We start from the raw sequence: 28000 nt of genomic DNA, 5'->3' as shown, positions 1-28000 counted from the left end.
TTCAATATTAGGGTTGGTAAATGCTTTAGGATATTCAGCCTTTACTGGTAATCATTAGTGAAAATTGGTTCTGGGCAACCCTTCCGACTTCTAAATTTCAATCACTGTTTTGACATACGCTGTCATCTCAACATCTGCAATTTTAACAAATTCCTGGAAAGTGTTTTGTTCTTGAATAGTTGCTGGTCTTACAGAGACGCACTTGAAAATGTTCTTTTTTGCATCATAGTTCCCCATGCACCTGTGTACTCGGCCTCTAATTAGTCTCGGAAGCTCCCGGTCCTTCATCAAAAGCATAATAAACAAATTAAAAAATTATATCACCTAGCAGAAAAGCTTTCAAAATATCTGTCACAAACGAAATTCCATCATAGACGGAATTCAAATCAGCTTTTTGTTATCAACTACTTAGAAGCTGAACTGGAAGTCCCACCTTTCTCGCTGAAACAGAAGTCTGAGGATGACTGAATAGTGACTGGATTATTGCTCTAAATCAGGTTGGGAACAAGATGGTATAAACATCCAGCTTCCCTTTTACATAGTAATTTTATGTTTTATCAGAACAACCTATTATTAGCCTCATAAAAGGATTAGAGCAGTGGTGTCTGTGTAACATACAGACATAGAATACTTACAATTTCATAAAATACACAAGGCAGACTCTCCTTTCCATCCCTCAAAAGGAAGTTCTTTGCCCCATATGCTCCAGGTGTGACTGCAGAATCCAGGGTGCCTGCAGCATGCAGCAAAAAATAAATCATGATGTAAACATCAGAGCAGTACCAAGTATCATACACAAAGATACCATGACAGCATCTACATATCAAAGCACTAAGAGATATAAAGTCAGCATCAGCTTTTTGGGAGAACTTGTGCTGACAGCATTAGAAGTTCCAGTATTATGTGCTTTACACAGTCTTTGGGGAGTACAGTTGTATGTGTCTCTTTAAACTGTGTGACTGAATGTGGTTTTCGTAACTGTCACTGTAAACAGGTTATTCCCTCGTTAGGCAGAGCACAACACAAGTCTCTAAGTTTTTCATATGCAAATCAACTTTAAACATTTGCAACCTGGTCAAAATAATAGTTTTCTGGAATGCCATTACATTGTATATTCTTAGTCACGTTGATTTAGTCATTTCAGTCTTTTGTCATGTTAATTTCTCAGATAACATCAATTAAAGCCAAAGTGAAACAGACTGAAAGCCATCTGTGTTTAGAAGTGCTCCAGACTAGATCAATTGTATTAAAAATTACTGTAAAACTGTACCTCTCTACAGAAGGTTCCTATTAAATAGGAAAAATTATGGTAACACATTCTAAAAACAAGGAAAGAAAATTAACAGGCTAGAAAGAGCTTAAATGTTGGGGAATGACCATATTATTAATTTTGTACCTATTTTAGCTACCTTTGATAGCTGAATGGATCTCCCAGCAGGACAATTAGAGGGTGCTCAGGCCAGTATTTCTTGGGTTTAAGTATTTAGTCTATTGTTTCTACAGTTAATAAAATTTGCTCTTGGCTATTGTCCTACCATTATTACCAGTTATAGCACAATCTTCCATGCTTACCTAAAACTTCAAATAACAGTGATGTTTTATAAGCATATTGACTCCAGTGCCTCATACTTTCAATGACTGCAGATATGATTCGCAAAGAATTCTTTTTTTCTTTAAGTTTTAATTGAGATGATGAAAATTCCTTTCAGAGGAAGATGAAAATTCAGGTTGGAGATACACACACAAATTTTAAAAGGCACAAGGACATTTAAATATCATGTTTAAAATCCAGTAGTTACATTAAAATTAGTCTACAAACAACTCCCTACCAATTTATACGATCCCACCGAGGACTGCAATTTACTATAGTATGAAAATCTCAATTCTAAGTTTTCAGAAACGTAAGGGTTTTCTAAGGCACTAGGGCTGATGAAAGCCTCATCTTCCCTCAGTTTTCTTTTTCTTTACTGTTTTCTTCATTGTGTCTTCCTATTAACTCTCTGAATAAGTTTACCTGACATTTGTCTTCTGGAACACAGTCAAATTGGTTTTCATTCATTTTATTTTGCTGAATATTGTGGGTAAATTTATATGCCAGACTATGATCCTGCAGACTTCTTGAAACAGCATTAGGTTTCATTGGCCATTGGCCTTTAGATGTAGATGTTTGGCCGGTTTCTGCTGTTTTCAGAAGCTGAGGTGAATTACGGTTATCAGGGGGTTTTTGCTGCTGGACAGTTTTCACACTATTTGAAAACTTCTCAAACTTCCGAATAAATCCACTCTCAGGTCTTGAATCTTTTGTGTTACTTAAAGGACTGTACTCATTTCTGTTCCAAACTTTAGTATTGGGAGTCTTCTCTTCTGCCCTGCAGTACAACGTAAGGTAGTTCAGTATCACAATATCTATTTCAAGTACTCAGGTATGTAATTAAAGTCTGTTAAAACAATTTACATATTGTTGGTTTAGCTTTAGAAACATCTGTTAAGTATTCAGACTCAAAGCACTTGACGATACACTAAAATTTACCCATATAGAGGGCAGTGATCACACCTCTGCTTAAATCCAGCTGAATTCATATGCCTGAAAAGCTTGCTCAGTTATCGTCCCACCCTGTACAAGGGATCTTTCCTGACCTAAGATTCACATTTTTTCCATAACTCTAAAATAAAATAAGCAAGCTTTCTTCCGAGAGTGATATTTCCAAATTCTCCTATTACTATCACTGAAGAAACCATTTTACAACAAACTCATTATTTCTAACACACTGCTTTATAAAAACACTCTGAAGTTTCTTCCACCTCCATTCCATTTTGCCTTTGAAGGCACTTGCTTGAAACATTCTTTCTCTTTTTGCCATTGGAAAGGAATAGGAGGAAACAAAGAGAGAAAAAGGACAATTATAACCTTGCTAGAAGTTTTCCAGCCAGTTCTATGCATCTGAATCTGCAAGCTTTTCCTTGATTTGTAAAAGCACAGAGTTCAAAATCATATCCAGTTTTGATTAAATGTTTTGATATAAAATTGCCCTAATGTACACTGATAGAAACTTATTTGAATCTGTTGATAAAATTGAAAACTGGGCAAAACTTTAAGGAAAAGGGCATCTCAAAAAAATACATCTAGACCAGCAAAATTCAATCAACTTTTACGGCAAGACTGAATTTTAGGCCTGACAATAAGGCTAGATATTAGGTCTCATTAATAGGCTTCATTAGGTATACTGGAAAGATACTGGATTGCTGTGGGTTTTTGCTTGTAAGCACAATATAATTATTTAGGACTACAGCAATGATCTGAGAATTGAAAGGGTCTCTCTCAATGCTACAATAATGTGGAAAAATCTAAGATATATTTTCACATGAGAATAATTTTGGTTAAGGAAGGATAATAAAAATTTAAGACGCCACCAACCTGCAGGCATACAGGTTTTTTCCAGCATTTGCTAAATAAGACTTTGATGCATTTGGTGGTTTCATAAGGGAAGGAGCCATCGCATGTTCTGTTTGGCTTTCAAAGATAAGTTTAAAGTATCAGTGACACAGTAGCAGCTTTATTGTAAGAGACACATGGATGATAGTTTGTGAAACAATTAGTACCCAAATAAATATCAATATGCAACAAATAATCTGCTTTTACATACCCACTATTCGCTGCTTTCTGTAATTCAGCCACTTCTGGGTTTGCAGATCCCCAGCCTAATTATGAAAAGGCAAAAGACTGAATATGGATACAAATTCAAAAGATTGGAAAGTACTACTCTTCATCTGCTTAATGTTCCACAAATGGGGAATGTGATCCTTTGATATCTGTAATTATTTGCAACTTCTAACAAGTAGGTTGCTTCTCCAGACAATGGTTAAGTTACAGACATTAAACTTACTAGCACAGAGATTCCTACTTTATTATAAGTAAACTTTTTTATTTTATTATATGCAAAATGTAATTAAAGTACTAAAGGCAGAATTCTGCATGATTCTTTCCCAGCACAATTTGAAGAACAAGTTCTCTTCTGAATTACAAGAAAGACATCTTATAAATGTTTCTTCTTGTAACACAGGACTTGAATGTTGATTGAAATCAACTGAAAACAAAAGGTCAGAGTTTCAAGAGACTCTATTTAAATGCCAGTGCTACTTCATTCTCTAACACACAGAGTCAAACTCCCTCTAGGCACAAAGTATAAAAGGCTCAATTGTATAGAGGAGAAAGAAATTTCCTGGAGGACATTTTTTACATAATGAACTTTTCAGAGATAAACATAAAGGATGCATATAGTTCTCGATAAAGACAATGCCTAATTTAATAAAATACAATCATAGTTAAGCTCTATTTGGATGTAGTGCCAATAAAAAAAAAGAAGGTATCTTATTTACCAAATGATGTGGGAGAAAAGTCATAAGTACGAGTCCCAGAATTGGTTCCTGGCTCATTTTTAAGTGGATTTGAAGTGAGGGGCTGTCTATTTCGTTTCTTCTGATTGAAGAGAGGTACAGGCAGATAACCTAAAAGTAAAATAATACTATATCAATAGCAAAAGGATACACAATCTACATTTAAAATATGTAAATAAATTACTTATTTTAAATCCCCCATAGGAATTAATTTCATAAACACGTAACAGACCAGCCACTTTATATGCAGCATATTAACAGATTTCATATTCCCAACCCTTTGTCCTGCAGATAATCCTGCGAATGAAACATTTCCCTCAGTGACCAGTGCCCTGCCCCCATTCTACATCTTGCCCTGTGCTGCAATAAAACACATAACCCATGCAAGTCCACTTGGGAAGTGGGGATCTAGGACTGAATACTGTATAGCCTCGATGAATATTGCATGTATGTGTAACATATATATATATATGTATATATAAGCCCAATGAGGCATGAATGGTAAAGCACAAAACAATGGTTAGTACCTGCTGTGCTCCGAGTTGAAGTGTCAGCTAGACTCCTTTTCATTTCTCTTCTCTGTCTTAATAGGCAACAGTGTCTTGATTACTCTGAATTTGGTGTATGGAAGTTAGATAAGCAAAGTAAACTAATTCATGTTGTAACACCCAAATTTTATGTGGTTTGATGTCAGTTTCTCTTAACTCTCTGTGTACCCAATTGTACTGAATTTAGAAGATCCACAGGTACACAGATAACATGCAATCGCTCTTCGCAGATTAAGGGCTCAAATTACTACATTTTTGAAGTAAAAGTTGTATTCTCTCCTTTATATGCTGTAAAAATACTGGATTCACTTCTGAATTTAGACGTACATATACATTCAAATACAAGGAATGTTTTTTAAGTCCTGAAAAGAGAACACTAATAGAAAACGCGTACTTATACCTCGCTGCAAAGTGTGACGGCTTTGAATAAAAGCTGATTCAACTATTCTGTGAAAAATTAGTATCACACTTCAATAAATAAACTTCTCAGTACTTCATGGTACAAACGTAAAACATTGAAACAATTTTGTTTTATATAAAATACTTCACAAGTCAAAACCCCTTATTATCAGCCAAATATGAACACAGCATACTAGATACAGGTAGTTTGACATATTTGTTTTCTGATTATTTATAGTAGTATATATTGTAGTAAATGTCTATGTATTACTGTGTACATCGAGGACACTACACAGGGTGTTGGGCAGCATTAGTTGCTATTCTATCAAAGCTAGTTACTGGTGCATATTGCCTGTAGCATCATATGAATAACACCTCATACTTGTGTGTATAAGTAAGACATCTCTACACTTATTTTGATCTGGCAGTTAATCATATGCAACTGTTAAAGATGTTGATAAGAATGAAGCACAAGTATCTACTACAACTAGACTAATGGAGCAATTCACACCTTTTTTTCTGTTAGGGTTCAGAAATGCATTGTATTTGTAATTGGCTTATGTCAATTACATGTGCGACAATATCAGAGCAGCTTCTAGTTAATTCTGTTCAATTTAAACTGTACTGCTAGCACTCTGCAGCCTAATGGCCACCAGCAAGTGACACACTTGTAAAACAAAGCCCGATAAACTTGACCTTTCAGCTTATGAAGCCAGATCTGCTGTTGCACAGGATTTTAGACTGTATCGCTTTGCCTTCTGTCCTCTCTTCAAGAGAAGCAACCAAAACCCAGAGCTAAAGCTGTAGAAAACAGTAACCTCAGGAAGGAGAGCAGGACATACCAGCGTGAGAGCCCACAGCAGCACCAGCCACAGGGTAAAGGAGTCTGAAGCCCCCGCTGCAGCCCGAAGGATGCGGCTGAGGTGAAGCCCGCCAAAAATAACGGCCGAGACAACCACGTCCTCGTGCCTCAGCGAGAAAAGGGCGGGAATGTGGCGACCGACCGCGCTCCGCTGTGCTGGTGCCGGCGCTATTGGCCGCGGGAGGCCGCCGGTGAGGACGCGCCCGGCCCCAAGCTGGGAGAGGGCGGCGGGGGGGGTCGCTTTCAGGAACGGTTAAATGGGTCCTCTGTGGGATTTAATTGTCTCCGTGCCCGTAGAACTGCCCCAGGTGGTGCCACGTTCAGCACGTGGAGATCCCGGCGCAGGAGAATACCCACAACTGCGTGAACACAAACAAGGATATGAATAAAGCTACCTGCATTCCTCACTGTTTTGGGTTTTACTCATGGCTGGTTTTCAACCGTTACTGTTTCAAAAGTTACTGTTTTCAACAGCAAGTTCTGACGGGCTCCTGTGTAAAATCTGAGTGCTCAGCAGCATTAGAGCTCATCCTTCTTTTTCAGTCTTAGGCTTTGGAGAGCCATGTTACACATCCTAAATACACCTTTGTCAAATGACTTTTATAGCTAGACTTCATATATGTTTTATCATTGTACTTGTTTCTCAGCTTGTGGCACATATTGTAAGCTCTCAGATGCTTGGATCTAGTACAGAAAACCAGCCTGAATTCTTAATATATTAAATACGATCTTACATAATCTTTCAAAGTGTATTGGCAAAGCACAGGAATAAGGGATTGGTCCCAGTGTTTAATTCAGAACAGTGAAACTTTTCAAGTGTCTGCATTTACGCCACAGATTTGCGGGTGCTTGTAACGTGCTGGGAGACCAGGAGTTAAAAGCTGTTTAGAAGTTAATGTGCTCTAAGGGTATAAAAGAGGCCTTATGTTTAGTTCCTAAACTCATGTTCGGAAATGCACTGTATCTGTCCTAGGAAAGATCTTAGGAGACAAACTTCTTGCATGTTAAATGAGGTAAGTGCACAGCCAATCTTTGCATTTCATTCAGCATTTTGCAAGGAATTATAACTGCTACAGTACCACCAGCAATAAAAGATAGGCTACACGTACCAGCACTGTGTGTTTGCGTTTTGCCGCTTGCTCTTCAAACTGCTGTGGTGGTTAAATTCTGCAAACCAAGATTCAGAGCATGAGTCATTTTTTCAGGCAGCATGTGAATAGCCATTTTGGCACCACCGCTAAAGAGACTGAGGTCAAAGGACAGAACAGACTGTCCAGTGCTGTAAAATACAACTTTACTGCTTTGTTTAATAGATTACTTACTAAAATTAAGTATCTGACAGCTTCTAAGTACAGGAATAACACAGTTGAGTGTCTAAGTAAACAGTCTCTCTGTATGAACTCGCTGTAAGGTTCAGCAAATCTGTGTGCATAAGCTGAAACATAGAGAGCAACTTCTGTAGGAAATAATATTCCTGGCAGAACTTGTCTAGGTAAGTCCTGCGTTTAGCTTTCTGTTCATAAACCTACAGTCTATCAGCCTGCATTATAAAGCCTCTCCCAGCCACTAGCCAAATACTCAGTCACTGGAGTATAATCTTAATAAAAAGGAATTGTTCAATAAACATTTTTCCTTCCCTTTCAATGTAGTATTTTTTATATCGTGTGCCAGATGTTAGTTGCAAATACTTCTGTCATTTACAGCAGTAAAATGCTTATTTTCTGTTATTAAGCCCTTTTATTCTGAATGTTTTGATCCTCACAGTGGAAGTTAGGGCTGCTCTTTGGCCTGAGTTTCAGAAACCTGTCTGAATGCTTCTGGAAGAGGAAGAAGTCCAGTTGCTGGCTCAGGCTTTTTTTTGGGGGGGTGACATGACTATGTTCCTATTGTGGTCTGTATCTGTTTCCTTTTTCATAAGAGTTTGCAGAAGTTAGAAGGGTCGTCACTGGCAAAGTTGTTTCAATGTGTTAGAGGTCTGTGTTAGCCGATTCCGAGGTGGAATTAGAGCCAGGAATATTAGGGCAGTCAGTTGTGGATAAATTGCACTTTAATTTCAGCTAGTGTTCCCTCTAATCGCTGTGCTTCAGATATTATAAAACAAAAAGGTTATACAAGCAACAACATGCTTTGAGGAACTCAGCTGTTCTTGTTTTTTTAGATGAAAGTACTTGATGTTTCAGCATTAAGTGCAGATCTAGAGCCAAGATATGATTCCCATTTTACTGGTTTTGCTCTTTAAATAATTCTGCCCTTGTATGCTGTAATGTTTATGTAACTTCAAACATACATGAGTATACTTGTTACACCTAGTTTGCAATGCAAAAATGTCAGATATTTAAGTGCATTATTAAAGTTTACATTAAAAAAGTCTTTTCATACTGTCATTCATACAAGATTTACCTCTATATCATGTATTAATGGAGATTGCCAGGAGAAGTTAACTTTTGAACTGTGTAACAGTACCATTAACTAAATATGGTAAATGAAGGGGAGGGCTCCTGGAGAGGGAGGAGTGCTGGGTTAGCAACTCCCCACCTCGCAACAGGAGCCAAAAACTCTTAGAGAAATGTTAATTCACTTTCATTCACATCTGACCTAAACAGGCTTAAAGAATTCACTATTAAAAAGAGGTGTGGGTTTGGTTTGGGGTTGTTTTTTTTTTTTTTTTTGAGACAAAAGTTTTACTTTATTTTCTGTTTTGCTTTCAGCACTTCTTAGAGCTGCTGAAAAGCATGACTTCCTCTTCTGTTGTTTGTAAACCTCCGGTAAGACGGGTGGCTATCTTCGGGGGAACTCATGGCAATGAGTTATCAGGGGTGTTTTTGGTCAAGCACTGGCAAGAGAATGGAGCTGAGATTCAAAGAACAGGATTGGAAGTGAAACCATTTCTTACCAACCCAAGAGCTGTGAAGAAGTGTACTAGATACATTGACTGTGATCTGAACCGTGTTTTTGACTCTGATAATCTTGGGTAAGAATAGTTGTACTTTCTGTTGTTTTACTTTTCTGTTCTTTAAAATTGTAAGGAGCTTCCTTTCCAGATTAAAATGTTAACACAAGTTCCACTACTATTTTAACTGTGCAGTCACATAACTGAAATTACTGACCTTTAACCCAAAAAGAACAAATTGTGTGAACGTTAACAGATTCATTTTAAATCTCTTGCTAGTAGAATGAGTCTAAAACCACATATAGTCTTAAGCACAGCATTTTAAATTAGTATTAGATTAGTTGTATTTGTGTAAACTTAAGTATTGCTGTTCTGAGTTGCAAAGTCATTATTTCTCATGTTGTCCTCTGCAATTCAGCTTTGGAGCTCATCTTCCTGCAAATATAATTGTATTCAGAAAACACATAAAAGCAATTTACAGTTAGACATCTGAGCATCTGAAAAAATGGCATACAAATTTGGGAAGTGTGTTTAATTTCAGTTATATACAGTAAAAGATAAAAGCTTGAAATTAACTAAGTTAGAAATCATATATTCTATGTCAAAATGATAGCCAAAAAGTCTCAATAATTTAACTAATTATTTTAGAAGAAATGAAATCTATAATTATGTAAAATAGTAATTGATTTTACATTTATAAGGGGATTTTATGTTTCTCAGTTTTTGAGACATCTATTCCATAGGTGTACTTTGCTGTATAAACATCCTTATGCTTGATATAGTTACATGCTAAACAGCTAATCAGATTTCAGAAAGGTCTTAATGGTAAAGGTGAATATTACTGACAAAAACATGTATCACTTACTTTGTAAGCATGGTTATTCTTACCCTGCATGTCTTTTCATCTAGCTTTTCATCTTAAAGTTTTGTTGTTACTATATATAAGATAAACAGACTTTTTAACGTGTAAGAGTTAAGGCCATTCTTTTAATTGCTTACTTAGGACAAACATATTTATATAAAAAGTAGGCTTGTTTGTTTTCAGCTGCTTTGAACATAGAACACTTGGAAAAACAGCAGATTAAGACACCTGCAGGTTGTCCTCATTAAATCGTATTAAGTTGCCCAGTCCTATTATAACATTACTGACTGTTTGGAATACCTTCACCTGATCCTTTTAAATGTAGACCCTTCAAGATTGCAAATGATTTTACAAAATAAGAAAAAGGAGAGTGAAATCCTGATACTACTGGAGGCAATGGTGGAAGTCCTATTGACTTTGATAAGAAGTATTAATTTAACAGTCCTATGTGAAGAAACCTTGAATTTCAAAAACAGAACTAAAGAATACAGAGGTAGATTATGTGAAGTACAGAATTATAAAAATAGAAAAGGAGCTTGAGTGGCTCATGTAAAAAATTTTAATCCACATCACATCCCACCAATAGATCAACTGCATGTAGACATTCCTAACAGATTATGTCTTGCCATTTCTAATACTTTAGCAGTGGTGATCCCATAATTTTCCTCAGCCATCTCTTCTGATGCTTAAATATCCATGCAGTTAGCAAGGGGTTTTGTTAGTATTTAACAAAACTTTCTTTATGAAACTTAATACCAGTATTTCTTACAAAAATAAAATATTTCGAAGCTTGAGCTGCATTGAGAAAAACCCCCCCTGAACTTAGTGCAAATGTATTGGGTGTGTCTACATTGTATCCCAAGCCTGTCATTGAGACCAGATTTTTGCTGTCTGCATGGAACAAGTCTGAACCTACAGCAGCTTTGTTCACTGTTAATATGTAAGATAGACATCTTTGTGTCATACATCAGTTTCCTCTACAGCCCTTATACAGACAGGAAGCAGATCCCAGACCTTTCCTTAGGCAAAGACCATGTTTTTAAAGTGTAGTGCAGACATAATCAGCTGAGATTATAAATATTAAAACTGGAGGAATAGATTTGAGATAGCAAAATTTTTTGTGACCTTTGAGGGTCAGGAGGGCTCAAAACAGTACACTGTAAAAGTCTGACCAGAATATGAGAAGACAAGAAATTAAGTTACAAAAGACCTTGTGAGTAATGTCCAACATAAAAGGCCAGGGACTGATATTGGAATACCATCTGCAGTAGGAGCTGTATCCAGTCTTGAAAGTGGTTTAAGTTGTTGATAAATTTTGAGTTACTTTGATGCATAGAGGGAAATTTTTGAATGTAAGTGAGAAGTAAATAGTCTTCAGTTAAAATCAGATAAAAAAATCTTACTACCCTTCTGCACAAGGTACAGAATAGTAAGACCTGTTTAACAATCATACTTGCTTTTTTCAAGCACAAAGTTTTAACAGTTTGCTAACTAAATAGGTGATTTCAATTCCAGTCAGTTATGGAATTAAAGAAAAGGGTATACATATGTTGTTGACTGTAAAGCCATGGAATGAGTTTACTAATTTCTTTGTACTGATATTAACAGCAGGCCAGTGGTGGAAGATATTCCATATGAAGTGAGAAGGGCTCAGGAAATCAATCATATATTTGGTCCCAAAGGTAGTGATGATGCGTATGACCTTATTTTTGACCTTCACAACACCACTTCTAACATGGGTGGTACCCTTATTCTTGAAAACTCCAGGGATGACTTTACAATTCAAATGTTGCATTATATCAAGGTAAAATTAATTTAAATGAACTATAAAAATAGATTATTAGTTATAATGTTGTATTACTATATATTATTTTGTAGTTTCTTTAAATATACTACTTTTTATTCTGCAAAACTGTTTAAAATAATCACTCATAGGATGATTTTTTAATCAGAGGTAATTAATATTTTGATTATAATGTCAGGTAATACAGATTTGAACTCATAATCTTCATGTATTAAAATGAGTGATAGTAAGACTGATGGGAAAAGAGGAATGCTTAGGGTAACACCTATGAAAATGAACGTAATTTAATCTGCTTTCACACTGATCTGTCAGGAACTTGGATAAATTTGGGTCACACATGCTAAATAGCTAAACATTAATTTTCTGAAATAAAGACACGTAAAAAATAATGGAAGTAGGTAATGACAAATGTTCCCTTCATCAGTAGTTATAGGAATAGCAATATGTCTTTAGAAGCTGTTTGATTCTGTGGTTCCTGAAGATGATAAGTATTAATAGAGGGAGGTTTGCAGAAGTGCTGCCTTAAGTGTAATCTGATTGACCTCGACAGTGACTCATAAGATCGAGGTTAGGTGTTTTTTTTCTTTTTCCTTAGAAACAGGTATATTTTCACTTTTTTTTTTTCCTTTATTACATGTATCCCATTTAAATGTTTATAAAATATTTGAAGACATAGAAAGCTTATGACTAAAATGATATGAAGAGCAATGGTAAGCAGTGATCAGGACAGAGTCCTGAAGTAAGTTTCTATATCAAAAAAAGGTTACAATAAGTCTTACAGGGATATGGATTGTGAATTAAGAGAATCTAAGTTGAACACAAAAATACTTGAAATCTGCTTTACAGTATTCTAAGTTTTGGAACACTGATGGGTAGTTTCCTTCCTGTTAGTAATTTAAGACTAGAACTGTGTTCAGTTATATCAGGAGACAGCAAAGTTCAGTGGAGCATGGCTGGCAGGAGTTAATGGAAAGGAGAGAAACAAATACAGCTTTGTACATTTTCTAAAGATGTCCTACTTCTTTGAGGGCCATGAAATAAAGGCAACATATTGAAGACATTGTGTAAATCACTTCTGCATCAGTAATCCTTTGTGGCACAACATTTTAAAATATTTGCATAACAAAGACATTTTTAAACAATCTCCACAGAACGCTTTGGCTCCAGAACGCTGTCCTGTTTTGCTGATTGAACATCCTAGCTTGAAATACGCAACAACTCGATCTGTAGCAAAACATCCTGTTGGTAAATATGAAAAATAAAGACTATTTTAACCCACCATAAAGTATTTTAAAATATGCCTGTTTCCAGACGTATTCATTTCATTACACAGAGCGCTCTGATCACCAGTAGGTATTTGTTTGACAATATATTTACCGAGTCAAATGTCTCTGATTATCTCTTCTCCTGAAGAGTTCTGATTTATACTTGGCTTACAAAATACAGAAACCAGATGGAAATTCTTAAACTCCGTTAACTCACTGTTTGCAGAAAATATTTATAATATATGAGGATAAGGAAGAAGCTTCAGAAAAGAAATGTTTACATCCTCTAAATAAACCTTGGCTGAAACTCTGGTTGTTAGTTGAGAAGGAGAAAAGAGAAGATATGATAAAGCAAGGGGGAAATGATGTTCTGCATGCAAATGGTTAACTTTTTCATTTATGGAATCATAACCATAGAAAGAAAATCATTAGCTTGCTTTTCATGTTAAACAATGAGTTCTCTAAAATGCAGCATGGAAAGCTAGGATGAGGAAAACGATAAGAGAAACAAATATAGTGACCCTTTCTTTGACCCTAGTAACACACTCCAAAATGTACATATGGTTCTTTAAACTGATCCTGTCTGGTGAGCCAAATTTTCTGCTTGCCTTAAAAATCTTGTAACTCTGTACTTTACAATTCCTCTTAAACATAAGCCACAGACCCAATGCGACATCTGTTTATGCTGTGTAATCTAAGCATGTGATATAATTATGGCTCTATTAATAATCTCCTTCATCTGCAAACAGGTGTGGAGGTGGGTCCCCAGCCACAAGGTGTTGTTAGAGCTGATATTTTGGACAAAATGAGGAAGATTGTCAAACATGGTCTTGATTTTGTGCAACTTTTTAATGAAGGTAGAGTAAGTAACAAGACAATACAGCCTCTGTATTGTATCAGTACACTATTGCAGGAGAATATTTAAAAAAAAAAAAAGTAGGCTACAATATTTTAAACAGGTAAAAGGGGGGAAGGATTGTTGTCCAGACCATCTGTATGGCCTCAGAAAGTCAGCATTCCTGTATAGCTCCTCTGGGTAGCTTTAAGGCTATTTCCTCTTTCTGAAGATTCAATAAGTTTACTTGATCTTAATCTTATGGATGCTTTGAGAATCTGAAATACCAGCTATTTGTACAGTATGGACATAGAGAACATAGAGAAATTAATACTAAGAAAGAGGGGTTTAATTTACACACCTTCTGTGCAATGTTATCTAAAATTAAAGTCAGTAAATTCTGTAAGATTTTGTTCTACCTGTGTACCATCTAAAATACTGACAAAAATAGGTGTTTAAAATTCTTTTAGAGTACATTTTGTCAGTGGGCTCTTTTTGGAAGTAGAAGGAAAGGAATATAATTGTGTGCGTTAGAATCTCCATTACTAGGCTGGAATGGTAAAGATTAAATACCACTGATACCATTCTGTGTTGTACATCACTACCAAACACAGGCCTTTCATCGATACCTTCATCTGTATCTTTTTAAGGATACAGTGAAAAGCCACATTTCAGTAGCAAATTTAGATCTGGGCTTCATATGCTACAATACATGACTGGACCATCTTTCTGCAACTTGGCTTTGAGGGGACAAAGTCTGGAGCTGGACATTTTTATGATATATGAGCTAATCACTGGTGTAAACTCTGATGAGGTACAACCTAATGATTTGAGCCATTCTAAGGAGAATAAGTAATGCTTTGTTCCTTTTAACAGGCAGTTGTTCATTTTGACATTAAATTACGTTTATTCTTTCTAGGAAAGGAATTTCCACCATGTACAATTGAGGTTTTTAAAATAATGGAGAAAGTAGATTATCCCAGGAATAAGAATGATGAAGTTATTGCTATTATTCACCCTAAACTGCAGGTAAATTCTAAAAGTTTCAATTTGTGATGTTTTGTAAGTATTCCTGTGTTGCTTCTGTACACTGTAGTATATTTTAATAGTAAATATTTAAAGTGACAATATTACCAATGGGTTTATTGAAAAAACTTTAGACCTTCCCTATGGTCAGTTCTATCACTAAGGTCATATGGTATTTCAGTCACTGACCTGGGAATCACTGAGTCTAAAGTCCCTTTTGAACCTAAAATTGAAAAGAAAAAGACAGTAGGATAGCTTAAATTCTGAAATATAAATTAATTTTTAATTCTAAAATGAGAGTCTGTTTGATGTCAATTGTGAGCATCTGCAGTTTCCTTTTAATTAACCTTTACCAGTCAATGCTATACAAACCTGAAAACAGGGACAGACACCTGAAATTACATATTGAAGATTAAGAGGAATTCTTTTAAATGCTTTTGCCCTAAACTGCAGAGAATATAATTAATGAGCATAAACTCAGAAATCACATGAAATACATGAAAATTTGAAGGTAAATATATCCTACTTATTTTCTTTCTCTAAGGATCAAGACTGGCAGCCACTGAACAACGGTGATCCTCTATTTTTGACTCTTGATGGAGAAGTAATTGCATATAAAGAGAACTGTACAGTCTATCCAACATTTATTAATGAAGCTGCTTATTACGAAAAGAAACAAGCTTTTGTAAAAACAGTAAAAATTAAACTCACTGCAAAACACATCAGATCCTCAGCCTTAGACCACAGCTGCTCTTAAAAGCTCATCATGGATTTTCCATGCAAAAAGTGGATTTCCTCTCTGAAATCCAGTGTCAACCAGTAGTCGTTGATGGAATAATAAATGCAGAATCTAATTTTAAATTGTAATTTAATTAACATTGCTGAGCACTTTTAAGATGAAACATACTGTCATAATGCTAATTATGACTACTGTTCACTTGTTCTAATGGATCACTATAGATGCAAAGAATAAGTATTTTTATGAAGTTCATTAGTTCACACACTACCACATACTGGTTAGTGGCTATAAAACTTACATCCAGCATCATATAGAAAGATGCTGATCCACAAAACTGTCTTATATAAAAAAAATCTACAGCATTTCTACATTATAACCCCAAACCTCCAATAACTCAACTTTGTAAAATGGGGTGATCCTTGAAACTAATTCCTCAGATAAACATACAAATATGAGACAAAGGAAAAGCCAGGGAGAGAGAAACAGAGTGAAGGGATATATATCAAAATTCTTTTCCATTATCTGCATGTGGGACTAATCCCTGCTGCACTGAAGTGGAAGTCTTAGGGTTTGTTTTTTCTTTTTATACTTACAAAGATAAAAATAAGCTAAAAATAGATGATTTCTGAAAAGCATACATTTAGATGACATTTAAAGCTTTTTAGTTTTTAAGTATTATAAGATTAATTCAAGCTGTTTCTGATTTAACATTAAAGACAAAAAGGTTTGAATTTAGGAGGTATCTACTAGCTGGAAACATACTGGAACAATATTTAAATTCGGGAAAAAGATGTGCTTATCCCATCAAACTTTTGAAGACAATTTCTATCGCAATGGGGACGAGATGTTTTACAGCTTTATAACTTTCCAGCTGTACCCACCTATTGCTGATAACATTTGCCAAATCAAATTTTAATCAACTGTTGTAACCCCGAAGTTTTCAGTGAAGGTGGCAAGATTTGGTGATTACTCAGGTTTTAATGAAGAGCAATGCACAAATCATACCTGAGTATTTCAGAAGGGAAATTGGGAAGAATTCCATATGGGGAGACTGAGTTCTCAGAGTTTTGAGACTGATTTGATCTATAGTTGTAAAGAGAAAGCCTGTCATAGTAGCTGAAAAAGAGAAGAAAACAGGTATTTAATTACTTTCCTAAAGTTGTTTTTAACATAACTGGGGCTAGAGAAAACATTGAGAACTTTGCATAAGGATACAGTAATTGACTATTTACTGAAAGATTCATTGTCTAGATGACCCCCAAATTATATCTTCCTTACTACTAAATTTAAAGTATTTTTTCCTTGCTTTGTGTAAGTCCTATGGCAATAAAATAGAAACACAGGACAATGTTTTTTGAATTACAAGTTTAATTTAAATAAACATTGTATAAAAAGTACAGAATTATCTGCTTTAGTCATTATTCACAGGGTTCTTGATAACAGCCTGGAGATAGACTGTGTGTGTGATCTGGCAGTGCTCTGTGGCCACAAAAGGAGGGGTTTTCGTCGGCAAAGAACTTTTAGAAACAACCCCCCAGCTTCTTCCTCAGTTTTATCACAAAGTTTTGTACCTGGTCATTTGCACAGCACAGTGACTTTTTTTATGTCTTCCCTGTGTTACGGCTACACCTTCAGCATGACTTCAGTACAGCACAGAGATACATCAACTTGTTTCCAGTGACAAGTCTACCTGTAGCAACGTGGAGCACAGCACAGGCCAGTTTATTCTGGTTCCTGAGTATATGTGAAGAGGTATTTTTCTTTGGTACAAAAACTGGCACTCAAAAGAATCCAAATGAAACTGCGCAGTCATAAGGCAACTGATACTCTTTGTTGGCAGTTCCAATGCAAAATTAACCAGCAAAGACGAAAGATTCCAAGACCACAGGAATTTTTCTTCTCGTACTCAGATACCCTACTGAGAAGGCCAAACAGTGCTCAGATATTATATTGGTCTATTGATGTACATAAATGTCCTTCCTTTCAAACTCCTATGCCCTGTAAAAATGTAACTGAAGATTTCAATCTGATCCCATCCATCCAGGCCATACATGGCAGGAAACACAGGATGTGGCATCTTTAGACAACCAGTTGCGTAGCAAGAACCATGTTCACCATCCCTGCAAACAGCTTTGCACTATCTTTTCCACTGGAGAGTTCCCTCATGCTCTCTTCTGTGTTAAGAAAGTCTTTTGGGTCATTTTGCCCACAGGCTTAGCTGTAAGAATCCAATGCAATTCTTATTATCATCCAAACGCAGAACAGAATTCACCTGAGTCTTACCTAAATAGCACCTTTAAAACAGGCACCAAAAAAGAGTAGATATGATGAAAGCCCATGACACTGAAGACACAATGTATTAACTGAAATTTAAAAGTACACTGAACAAATTTTTTATATATACGTACATAAATTAGAAAACTAAAAACTAAACTAGGTCATCACAGGTAGTGAAATAAAAACTGTTACAGAAATGCATTACAGACCTCTGAATAAAAAAAACCAAACCCCAAAACTTTAGAAGTCTGCAATTGCATTTAACTTATTTTGCTCATTTTGGGAAGAAATACTGACTTCTGCATTCAGCCACTTCAGGAAAATAAGAAATTAATTTACTTCTAAGCCAGAAGAACTTCCAATATGATAACTTATTTTATGCAGCAAGATGCAACAACACGGAAAAGCCGAGTAGGAAAAGTAAAGACCTTGTGACTGAACAAACTCAGAAATATTCACCATCATGAATTCCATTTCTGCCCCATTATTTTATGGGAAGGCATATATACATGGTCATAAAAAGCAGTGAACACCATATTATAGCCAAGGGATTATACATAGGAAAATGGATCAGGCAAAGCTAATGAGACCTGGAGAGGCCTTTCTCCAGCTTGTGGGATCAAGCCTCTAATAACACTGACAGTCAATACAAAAGCTTCAAATGTCTCCAGAACGTCATTATTCCAAAATAACATACTTCATTTAGTAGAGTTCAGAATTGAAATGCCTTTCTTTTCTCCACAACAAGAACTTAGCTTTTTTCTTTTAGTGTACAAGATGTTTCTCATGAGCTAGAGATTCCAAAATATAGCGGATTGGGATCACGATGATCTTAATTTTCCACAAAAGGAAGAAATATCTCACATTTGACCTTTTCTATCCAAGTAAACATCTAGAGCCAAGTTTGAGTAGTGTCACACAAACTTGGACAGCAATGCTTCCAAGAGGCTCAAAACTGAACCAGTGAAATACTATATTTGATTTTAGCTTAGCTGCCCTGATTAAATGTGTTAAGGTCATCAGACCACGTCTCTAAAAGCCTGTGTTCCAGCTGGTTACAGCTGTCCAAAATATCAACAAAGCTTTCAGCATCCACTGCTGATGCTTTTAACCTTCCAGATGACCACATATCAGACACAGCACAACTAAACAGACGTTTCAGGCAAATCATCCATTTCTTCAAATGTATTCAGGGTGGTTTTGCTATTAGTTCTTGAATTATCTTGACTTTTGCTTGGATCTGCAAAAAAATGCATTGTAAACAAAACAGGATATGGTAGAAACTGTATCTGCAAGATCAAAGTTTTGCAGATCTATTTTTTTGTTAAAAACCATGCATTTATTTAAACAGCAAGTCATCAGTTTACTACCATATCTTCTACACAAGGCTTTCTGTCTGGCCTTTTCATTATTACTGAGCTCATGCTACTAAGCAATATAAATGCTAATTGACTCAAGAAGAGCCTTCAGAACAAGTCTCCCAGATCCTGATGCCTGCTGCCAGAAGGACATCTGACACCTCGAAGTTAGGTCATTTCTCTGTTACACTTCCAAGACTGTCAGCAGATGGGTATCTTGAATTTCCTGGTCAATACTCACTGTTTGTCATTCAATATGTATCACAAAACATAAACATGAATGTTCTAGGGTTAAACCAGCAGACTGTAGCATCGTTAAGTAGAAATCTTGCCAAATTTTCTAGTGCTATGTGCAACTATTTCAAGGACTAAATATACTTTATGACAACCTTTTGAAAATTATACTTTTTGCTATTAAAAAGTTCTCTGGCCTTATCCCATTCAAATGCCAAAACAGAATGTAAAACTTAGATCAAGCACAACTGTTTGGATTAAAATAAAGAAAAGGCAAAATCACCATGTTTTGGTGCCAACATGTAAATAATGAGTTTGTAACTAACCCTCTCTCCAAATCTTTAACAATAATTTAACACTCATGCCATGTTAGCTGTGAGTTTTCCTAGCAATAAAGTGTTTGAATATCTAGATTATAAGAGTTTCTATTTTTAAAGGTATAAAACTATACCAAAGCATTTCTAAGGGGAAAAAAAAAAAACAAACCCAAACAAACAAACCACAAACCCAAATTTCACAAATATGGTGTTATAAAATTCTGCAATACCTGTCGGCCCTGGATCTTCATTAATAAATGAAACATGTGTTTTCCACTCCGTCCATTTCACTTCATTAATCCTGTTTATATTGTATATAAGTTGTGTTATTAGCATGCATTATCACCCAGCTACAAAGATACACTTCCTTTTATTTCTTTATTCCTTCTTGGGATTGTTATTTTTGACCATCAACACCAGCTTTGCTAGTACTAAAAGGCTGAATGACTTTTGCAGTGCTATGTACTATATGAAGATGAGAATACTACTAAGACTGCTTTGTAATTTCACACATTATAAGCACAGTCTTGAAACTCACCTTAAATATTTAAGTATTTTTCATAAACCAGCATAGTAATACATTCTTTAATATGGTAATCATCAGTTAGCAATCAATTTAGTCACTTTCATTCAAAGGAGAAGACACTGACATTTACTGCAAGCAGACCTGACACCTGTACATTAAAAAGATAGGAGGTTGAAAATCTGTTTTCTTAACCAAAAATTGTCTACATAAAAAACCCCCCCAGAACACTTTCCCTTTGTTGAAACAATCAGTCACAAATGAAAAAGAGGAAAAACAAATTGGGTTTTTGTACACCTGGGATAATTGGTAGAGATGTAGAAGTATTTTAAAGAGGCTTTTGAGGAGAAATAACCTTGAAGAAACACACAGAGCAGAACTGGTAGCACAGTATTCTAGTTTTGCTTTACCTTAAACACACCCTGGTGTCATTTTCAGCCACTTTACACCGTTCTCCCAGTTGGAATCTTTTCCTCAAACATTTTGGTAAGAATTTTTCAAATTCCAAAATAGTTCTGGCTCTCTATTAACAATAAATATTAATATGAGTATGGTTAACCATATGCAAAATTGACTGATTTCACAGCATATACAGTTTTCAGACTCCATGTTTCATTATACCATTTCATTCCACCATCCAACACTGATTCCAACATCAAATAATATGGAATGCCACTTACTGTTTGGCATGCGCAAACAGGTAATCCATAGTTAGCTCCACTGCAGAAGGCATACTCAGAGAAGAATCAAGAAATCTCACTCTAAACTTGGTGTTTAGGGTTTAATGCCAACACACCTTCATGCAACACCCTGCCACAGGAATATATACAACTTGTAGTGGATGCCACCCACCACAAAGCAACTCCAGTGCTAAATATGACTGTTCTCAATGACAGCCTGGGACTCAGAGATGTCTAATCTTGATAAAAGACCAGGCTGGGATAAGGTATGAGGAATTGGAATGAACTCATGCATTGCTCAGACTCAAGGGCCGGAAGAGCAGAGCATGCTGTGTTACAGATCTCTGGGCAGATAATGGAACACACCTTCCTAGTGACATATCAAGAGGAATGAAAGTCATAAAGGTATGTGAGTGCATGAGGTTGAAAATATGAGCCATAAGATTATCTTTAAGATAGTTAATTCAAAAGTTATTATGATACCCTGATTATTTCCATTATTTGTACACATACAAATGGGATTATCAGTGTTAATACTTCACCCATTCTGTGAGTTACCATAGGTACAGCTCAAAAGATTTTAGCCCATAAATCTGTACTTTCCTAAGCAAACTAACTCACCAACCTGAAGTTTCCAGATGTGCTCACTCTCTTTAGAAATATCTTCCACTGTTTCTCCCATTAATGCAATCAGCATGTTCAAGAGAAGAACAAAAGTCAACACAACATAAGTTATAAGGAGCAGAAGAAATAGTACAGGATACTTTGAATTTTGCTGGATCTCCAGATCACCCAGTCCTAGGGTGAGCTTAAAAAGATCCATCAGAACAGGTCCGAGACTGCTGTTGGAATGGCATTCACTGCCATCTTGGCAAGTTTCAATCAATGCAGCAAGAGCTAAGAAGAAAGCAGGAGAAGATTTTAATCACAATAATGTTTTATGTATACATGGCATTTTATCCTAAAGAATTCAAAATGCATTGCATAATAAAGAGCTAGAGCTGCCCAGCAACATACACAGCAGCAGCTAGAAGACATTACCAGGAAGCAGAAAGAGCCTACGTCCAAATGAAATTGCAGGCAACTGAGAAAGAGCCAAATTACTTATCTGTTCAGATAGTCTCTAGACAGCTTAAATCTCTAAAGTTGGCTTTTTAATATCCAGAAGAAACCCCAACATGAGCTCTCATCATGACAATAGGGTTCTTATTCATAATAATGCTAAAATTTTTACTCACACAGAGCATCAGTGCTTTTCTCCAGTAATATTTACCTACGCCAAATCCCAGCAAAAACACGATATAGACAACTAAAAATTTTATCACATCATGCAGGATGACCTAAAAATTAAATTAAATATTGATCAGAAATGAAAACTGAGTACTAGTTTTATGCTTATTAATTCTGCAGGGATACAGCTGTCATAGACAATAAGGCATCAGATTGCTTTCAGTTAAGCGAAGCAGTTGTAGCCTCAGTGAGAAACCCAGAAAAGATTTAGGTCTGATTTTTTTTATCTCACAACTGAGCCAGGTGTGTTGCCCAAGGGTAACTAACTCTGTACAATGTTGGCATTACAGCATATGATGCTATTAATTAGAACTATATGAGCTGAAAACTCCACAAGTTACATCTGTATTTAACGTAATATTAATTTTAAGATATAAACTAGTTTCTGCCATCGAAGTTGTATAGTGTATTCTGCTGAAATAATGTATCTAAACTGAAAATAAGACATTTCAATAGGAACTATAAAATACATCTAAATTGCTGAATAGGATGGATTGGGATTGTATCATACCAAGTAAGCATCGTAACAAGATAGGTAAAAGAAAAGAAAACAAACTTGCCTTTTGAATCATAACACTGTAAATGCCCATGGACTGGAAACCTCTGGTGAAATAGAGCATATTAGCCCATCCCAGGGCCATTGCCAAAACAAGACACACGAGGTGTTCTTTGTAGGAAAACAAGTACAAAAAGACAGAGAAGATCACAAGCAAAGCTTGTATAAAACTGTTAAAAAACAAACACATGTATGTAAAAGGGAAATTACTAGCACAAAACCAACAACATAATGGAAAAATATGTAAACAAGACTTTTCTCCTTATGCTTCATTTCTAATTTCCATACTGCATTCTATTCTCCCCATCAACATTACCATTATAGTTTAAGAACACAGATACGATGAGTACAGGTAGTATATTAACATATTAGGATTACATTTATTAAAGATTACTTTTAAGTGAACTATTCTCCCAAAAATAGCTGGTCAGTGTAGATTTTTCTGATAAAGACATTAAGAATTCTTAATAGTATTTTTGAAGCCATTTAATTCAAGGTTTAGATTAACAAATTGTTAGAATCATTACAGATTTTCTGTGAACAAGGAAGACACTTGTAGGCGTGATATGCTGTGATAGGATGTAGGCCAAACTCTCAGCAGCCCAAGATTGGTATCAGTGTGGTTGTAGGAGGAGGAAGAAAGGTTGAGTTAAGCCACCTCTTTTTATTGATCCTACAATCACATGCTAGAAATGAGAGGGAATCACCTGTGCTTTATCTAGGCCACTGACGGAATACTCCCATCAGTCAGATGAACCAGATTTATGCTATTTTCCCTTCCTGAAGGAGTCAAAAGGAGTGTGAAATGATATCTGGTTAATTAACCAGGTTTCTTAAACATATTTCTTTACATACAGCTCTAAAGAGATACAGGGGACGCTAAAAGTACTATACTTTGGGAAAAAAATCCAGTCCATACACATCAGCACCCAGTATTGTTACTAACACATGCAACCATTAGTGCGTATTGCAGAAAACCTGCTGGTAAGATTACGTACATCTCTCTAAAAACTGATAATCTAGAGAAAAAGCATCTGCTACTTTCTCTGCAACCAAAAGGTAGATAAGCATTTTATCGATAGTATAAAATATGTGCATGACAGACTTACAACGCAAAGTGGAACCAGGCATCAGAGAGAATTGACTGTAGGTCTGAAGGCCTAAGCAGAAATATGGCTACACTCTATGTAGACAGATATATAAAATACAGAAGCAGCAGTAAGAGAAAGCAGGCCTCAAAATTGAGTTTTCAAAATAATTTAATTCAAGGTCGTGTTCTAAAAAAATCAGCCTACTGATAAAGACATGAAATCTTCCCAAATTAAAAACCTTTTTATGGGGCTGTATCTTCAAAGTTTAAATTTCTGTCATCTCTGGCATAATTTAGCTGGTAGTTACTGGGTTTAATTACTTACAGTATATGGCAAAAATTATATTCTGGGGTTTTTTTCCTCATTACAAATTCTAATTCACCAGTGTCCTTAATGCCAGTAGTTTGACAACATCAATGCTATACAAATATCAGATCTCTGTTTTGGGAGTTTGAAAGGAAAAACCCCTCATATTTGTTTCACAGAGCAACAGAGTTATTCCAGTATATAACCAGGTTCATTCTGTGTAAGCAATGTATTGTGCCAGAGACTTTTAGAAATTACACATAAGGATATTCCAAATGTATTGCCAATATCATCAGCAGTACAGCATATTCATAAACCTGGAGAAGTTCTTTACCTATTTTGCTATAGGTCTTACCTCTTTTATGGCTAAAAATATTGCTCCTAACATAACCATCACCTGTCCCGATAACTGCAGCCATCCCACACCACGTGTTAGGGCTAGTGGATAAGGCGGAGCCTGCAAGAGAAGTCCAAAATGAAAGACTAAGTTCTGAACCTGAAAGGTAAAAGGCAAAGTAACAGGAAGCCTCATGTATGTAGCTCTCTGGGTACACAATTTCTTCCCTTTCAGTGAGAATTTTCTTCACAGTGGATTTACAGAATCAGCCCCCTAACATGTATTATCTGAAATAGCAGAAGTTTCTTTCTTAAAAGAAAAAACAAAATACCCTTTTAGAAACTTAACTACCTGTCTTTGTATTATGTGTTTGTATTTTGAGTTACTTTCACAAAACGAAAATGCAATTATCTCCTCTGATCTTCTTCCTCCTGGATATGAAGACCTGATGCGACAGAACCTGGTCTCACTACAGCCAGATATTTGGATATCTGCTTTTGATTTATTTAGCATTTTAAATATAATTCAGGAAATACCACTGTATTTTAAAATCAGTAAAATTTAGTGAGATTAAGTAGCTGTCACTACTAGCTACTCACTTCGTTTTCATTAGGCCTGTGGTAGGAAACCAACGTTAATGTTACATTGTATAGGAAATAAAACCAGCATGACATAAAGAACATGTGCCGTGCGAACTTCTTCCATTTCATTCGCAGGAGGGAATTCAGAGGCTCCAAAGTCAGCATTTCATGACGGTTCTGTAGGAAAAATAACAACCAACCAATTAAGATTTGAACTTGCTGCCTCTAAGGAAACCGAGACAATTTCAGTCATGTGTTTTGTGTATTTCAATCAGTATCTGTCCTTGCAGATCTAGAAACACATCTATGCTCAAAGATATATGTCAGACTCTATCCTGACAAGATACAGGGGGACAATTCCAACTCACGCTGGGATAACCTGTCCCACTCTGGAAAATGACTGAGCTAAAACTGTAATGTGAAGTTCTGGTCTTGCTTCCTACAGAAGTTTTAGGACAGTATTTGAACTTAACAATTGTAAAATTCTGACTTTGGAAAGCTAACATTCCTAAATGCCTAAAATACATACCTGCTGGGTAAAGTTTATAACTTTAGACAGAGTATTCTCATAAAGTATTTCTGTTTGCTTGCCCTGTCCTCATGCAGTATCTTAGGCAGCTGCTAGCAGCCACACCATGACGACAAGACACTAGCTTTAGCCTGACCATCTGGGCCATATTTATGTTCCTATGCAAGGCAAATTAATGCTTCAAATGTAGAAAAAAATACCACTCCCCAAATGCCTAGCCCATGTGTTTCAGGAGCTGAATGCATATTTACTTACAGCTGACAATCTACAGAGGTATAAAATTCATCTTTCTCCCAATATAAAAACTGAGAACCAACAATTACTGTTTACTCTTTTATAAATAATTCAGTCAAATGTATAGGCTAAGACATCTGAAATGAGTGCACTTAGAAAATAGATAGACATTTTAGAAATGGGTAACTTACACCAATATTTGTATTATAGACTATAATTTCCAATACTGAATTGTCTGCAGTGGTATCTAGTTCTGTCAGATCATAAAGAGAAGATTGAACAGGACCATAAGCCCAGTCTGTAAATTTTCTTGACAGGCTCCTGTTAGGCTTATCTCTTATCTCTCTGCTCAGGATGTATTTCAGAATCTAAAACATTAACAGAATCATTTGTAAGCAGATGTGTTCTTCAAGGGAAAGCAGAAAGCACACACACATACTTGCCAAAACCCCCACCTTTTAACTAGCACATTTTCAAGAGCAGCGCAATTCAATGTATTTCTAATTCTGTTATTCAGCAAGTGGTGTTAGAAATGACAGACCTCTAGGAAATTAATACAGTATTTTTAATGCCTCCAGATTTTCTGTCAGAAAATCATTTTCACATTTTCCTAAAGGGTGAAAGCACAATTTTCCACGTGTTCACATTTACATCTTCCTTTAACTAAATTACTTTCTAAATCATCCCATTGTCAATTTGTTACCACAAGACAGTTGATCTACAAGAGCCTAATTCTACAGCAGCATAACAGCAGTTCTAGTGAGTTTTCTGAAATCACTCAAAGACTATGTAAGTGTAGTGCTGTATAGTAAGTGCAGAATTTCTGAGTGTCTGGACAACAGGAGGATTTGCAAGACTCTTTATACAGCATGTATAAAGAGTACAGAGAGGGGTTGTTAGAGGGAAACCTTGAAGGATAGAAGCAACATTGCAATAGAAGGATTTGCTTGTATTTTGAACAAAATTAACTCTCCAAATGCTACAGACACATCATACAGCGTAATCAGTATGGAAAACTACATGTCAGAGCACTAGTGTCTGAGTATAGTTGACTCTTTTCTCATACTTTATTTCTCTTAAATGCTACTGAAATAATACCCACCTCTAATTTCCCAGTTTTTGCAGCTAATTGTAGTGGTGTTAAACCCTCCTTATTCCTTGTTGTTTCCAAATTTCTGTCTTTACTTTTCAACAAAATCATATCATACATTCTGATTACAAAGTCATTCTGGGTTTTAAAGTCCTCTGCCACAGTTACTAATGCATGGAGGATATTGTTTCCTCTGGAATCCTGAGAAGTAATATTAGTCCTGGTATTGTCCATTAGCAGCTGAATTATGTCTGGTTGATTGGTACATGCAGCTAATGCCAGTGCAGTTTCACCTACAAAATTATAAAATGTAAGATGTATTCATATTTTATTTCGGGCATTCAAATAATATTATAAAAGAGTGACTGTGTTAAGCATCTTAATATATGCAAGTACATTTACATATTGATTGTATTGAATTTAGCTCTTGTTTTAAAAAAGCTTAATTTGCACGAAACATTATTTGGATATAATCTTCAGAATCAAAGGTGTTCCATTTTATTTGCCATTCAGCATTTATAATTTTTTGGTAAGTGTTTTACAAATATTTCTGAGTGTTTGTAATACATCACACTAGCAAGTTTACAAAAGATGCTATGTCACTTTTATATCTTGTGATGCAAGTTCTCTAATCTAGATTTAGCTACAGTAATGATTCACACTTGCCTGTGTTCCATACTGTCTTAATTGTTTGGGTATTCCTTCCTAACTTTTCCAGAGGTATCACATTTCCACTTACCAAAATAAAAGCCTTCATGCTTATGTTTGGGATTAAAGAAAATACCCTGGGCATGAGCATTGACATCAGCTCCTTTTTCTATAAGGCTCTGAGTTATTTCATATTGTCTTCTTTCAATGGCAATATTTAGAGCTGTCTGGCCTGAAACAACAAACACAGGTTTTTAGCACTGAACCTCTTAAGAACATTATGAAACATTAATGATGTTTCACAATGTATAGCACCAGTGATAG

General features: G+C 35.7%; 3 protein-coding genes across 7 annotated transcripts in view; 1 reads left to right on the top strand and 2 right to left on the bottom strand.

The window, feature by feature from the left end:
- Positions 1-90: 90 nt before the first annotated feature.
- SPATA22 (spermatogenesis associated 22) lies at positions 91-4965 on the bottom strand. The gene is made up of 7 exons (XM_030472912.1): positions 4923-4965; positions 4378-4506; positions 3645-3699; positions 2015-2369; positions 1573-1702; positions 636-733; positions 91-282 (listed from the first exon to the last, which is right to left on the bottom strand). The coding sequence occupies exons 1-7, from the start codon at positions 4963-4965 to the stop codon at positions 91-93; spliced, it is 1002 nt and encodes a 333-aa protein (XP_030328772.1).
- Positions 4966-6248: 1283 nt separating this feature from the next.
- Positions 6249-17022, top strand: ASPA (aspartoacylase). Of its 5 annotated transcripts, none has more exons than XM_030472830.1 (7): positions 6249-6265; positions 8913-9175; positions 11565-11760; positions 12912-13005; positions 13775-13882; positions 14780-14889; positions 15431-17022. In XM_030472830.1, the coding sequence occupies exons 2-7, from the start codon at positions 8937-8939 to the stop codon at positions 15641-15643; spliced, it is 960 nt and encodes a 319-aa protein (XP_030328690.1). In that variant the 5' UTR covers positions 6249-6265; positions 8913-8936; the 3' UTR covers positions 15644-17022. The 5 variants fall into 5 exon arrangements, with proteins under 5 accessions (XP_030328690.1, XP_030328687.1, XP_030328691.1 ...); XM_030472827.1 differs by lacking the exon at positions 6249-6265 and adding an exon at positions 7158-7217; XM_030472831.1 differs by lacking the exon at positions 6249-6265 and adding an exon at positions 7158-7221 and having other exon boundaries at positions 8884-9175.
- The window catches only part of TRPV3 (transient receptor potential cation channel subfamily V member 3), a 29596-nt gene continuing 18571 nt past the window's right edge, over positions 16976-28000 (bottom strand). Inside the window, exons 7-18 of the mRNA XM_030472835.1 lie at positions 27768-27908; positions 27041-27321; positions 26130-26306; positions 25194-25352; positions 24613-24714; positions 23970-24043; positions 22865-23030; positions 22288-22354; positions 21640-21911; positions 20745-20857; positions 20042-20112; positions 16976-19142 (exon numbers count right to left, since the gene is read on the bottom strand). Coding sequence (XP_030328695.1) covers positions 19048-19142; positions 20042-20112; positions 20745-20857; positions 21640-21911; positions 22288-22354; positions 22865-23030; positions 23970-24043; positions 24613-24714; positions 25194-25352; positions 26130-26306; positions 27041-27321; positions 27768-27908 — 1718 coding nt within the window. The 3' untranslated portion in view covers positions 16976-19047. The remainder of the gene's footprint in view (positions 19143-20041; positions 20113-20744; positions 20858-21639; positions 21912-22287; positions 22355-22864; positions 23031-23969; positions 24044-24612; positions 24715-25193; positions 25353-26129; positions 26307-27040; positions 27322-27767; positions 27909-28000) is intronic.

Source organism: Strigops habroptila, assembly GCF_004027225.2.
Source record: "Strigops habroptila isolate Jane chromosome 13 unlocalized genomic scaffold, bStrHab1.2.pri S16, whole genome shotgun sequence".
Lineage (NCBI taxonomy): Eukaryota > Metazoa > Chordata > Aves > Psittaciformes > Psittacidae > Strigops > Strigops habroptila.
Note: the sequence above shows the minus strand (reverse complement) of the source record. Positions and strands in the feature narration are given on the sequence as shown.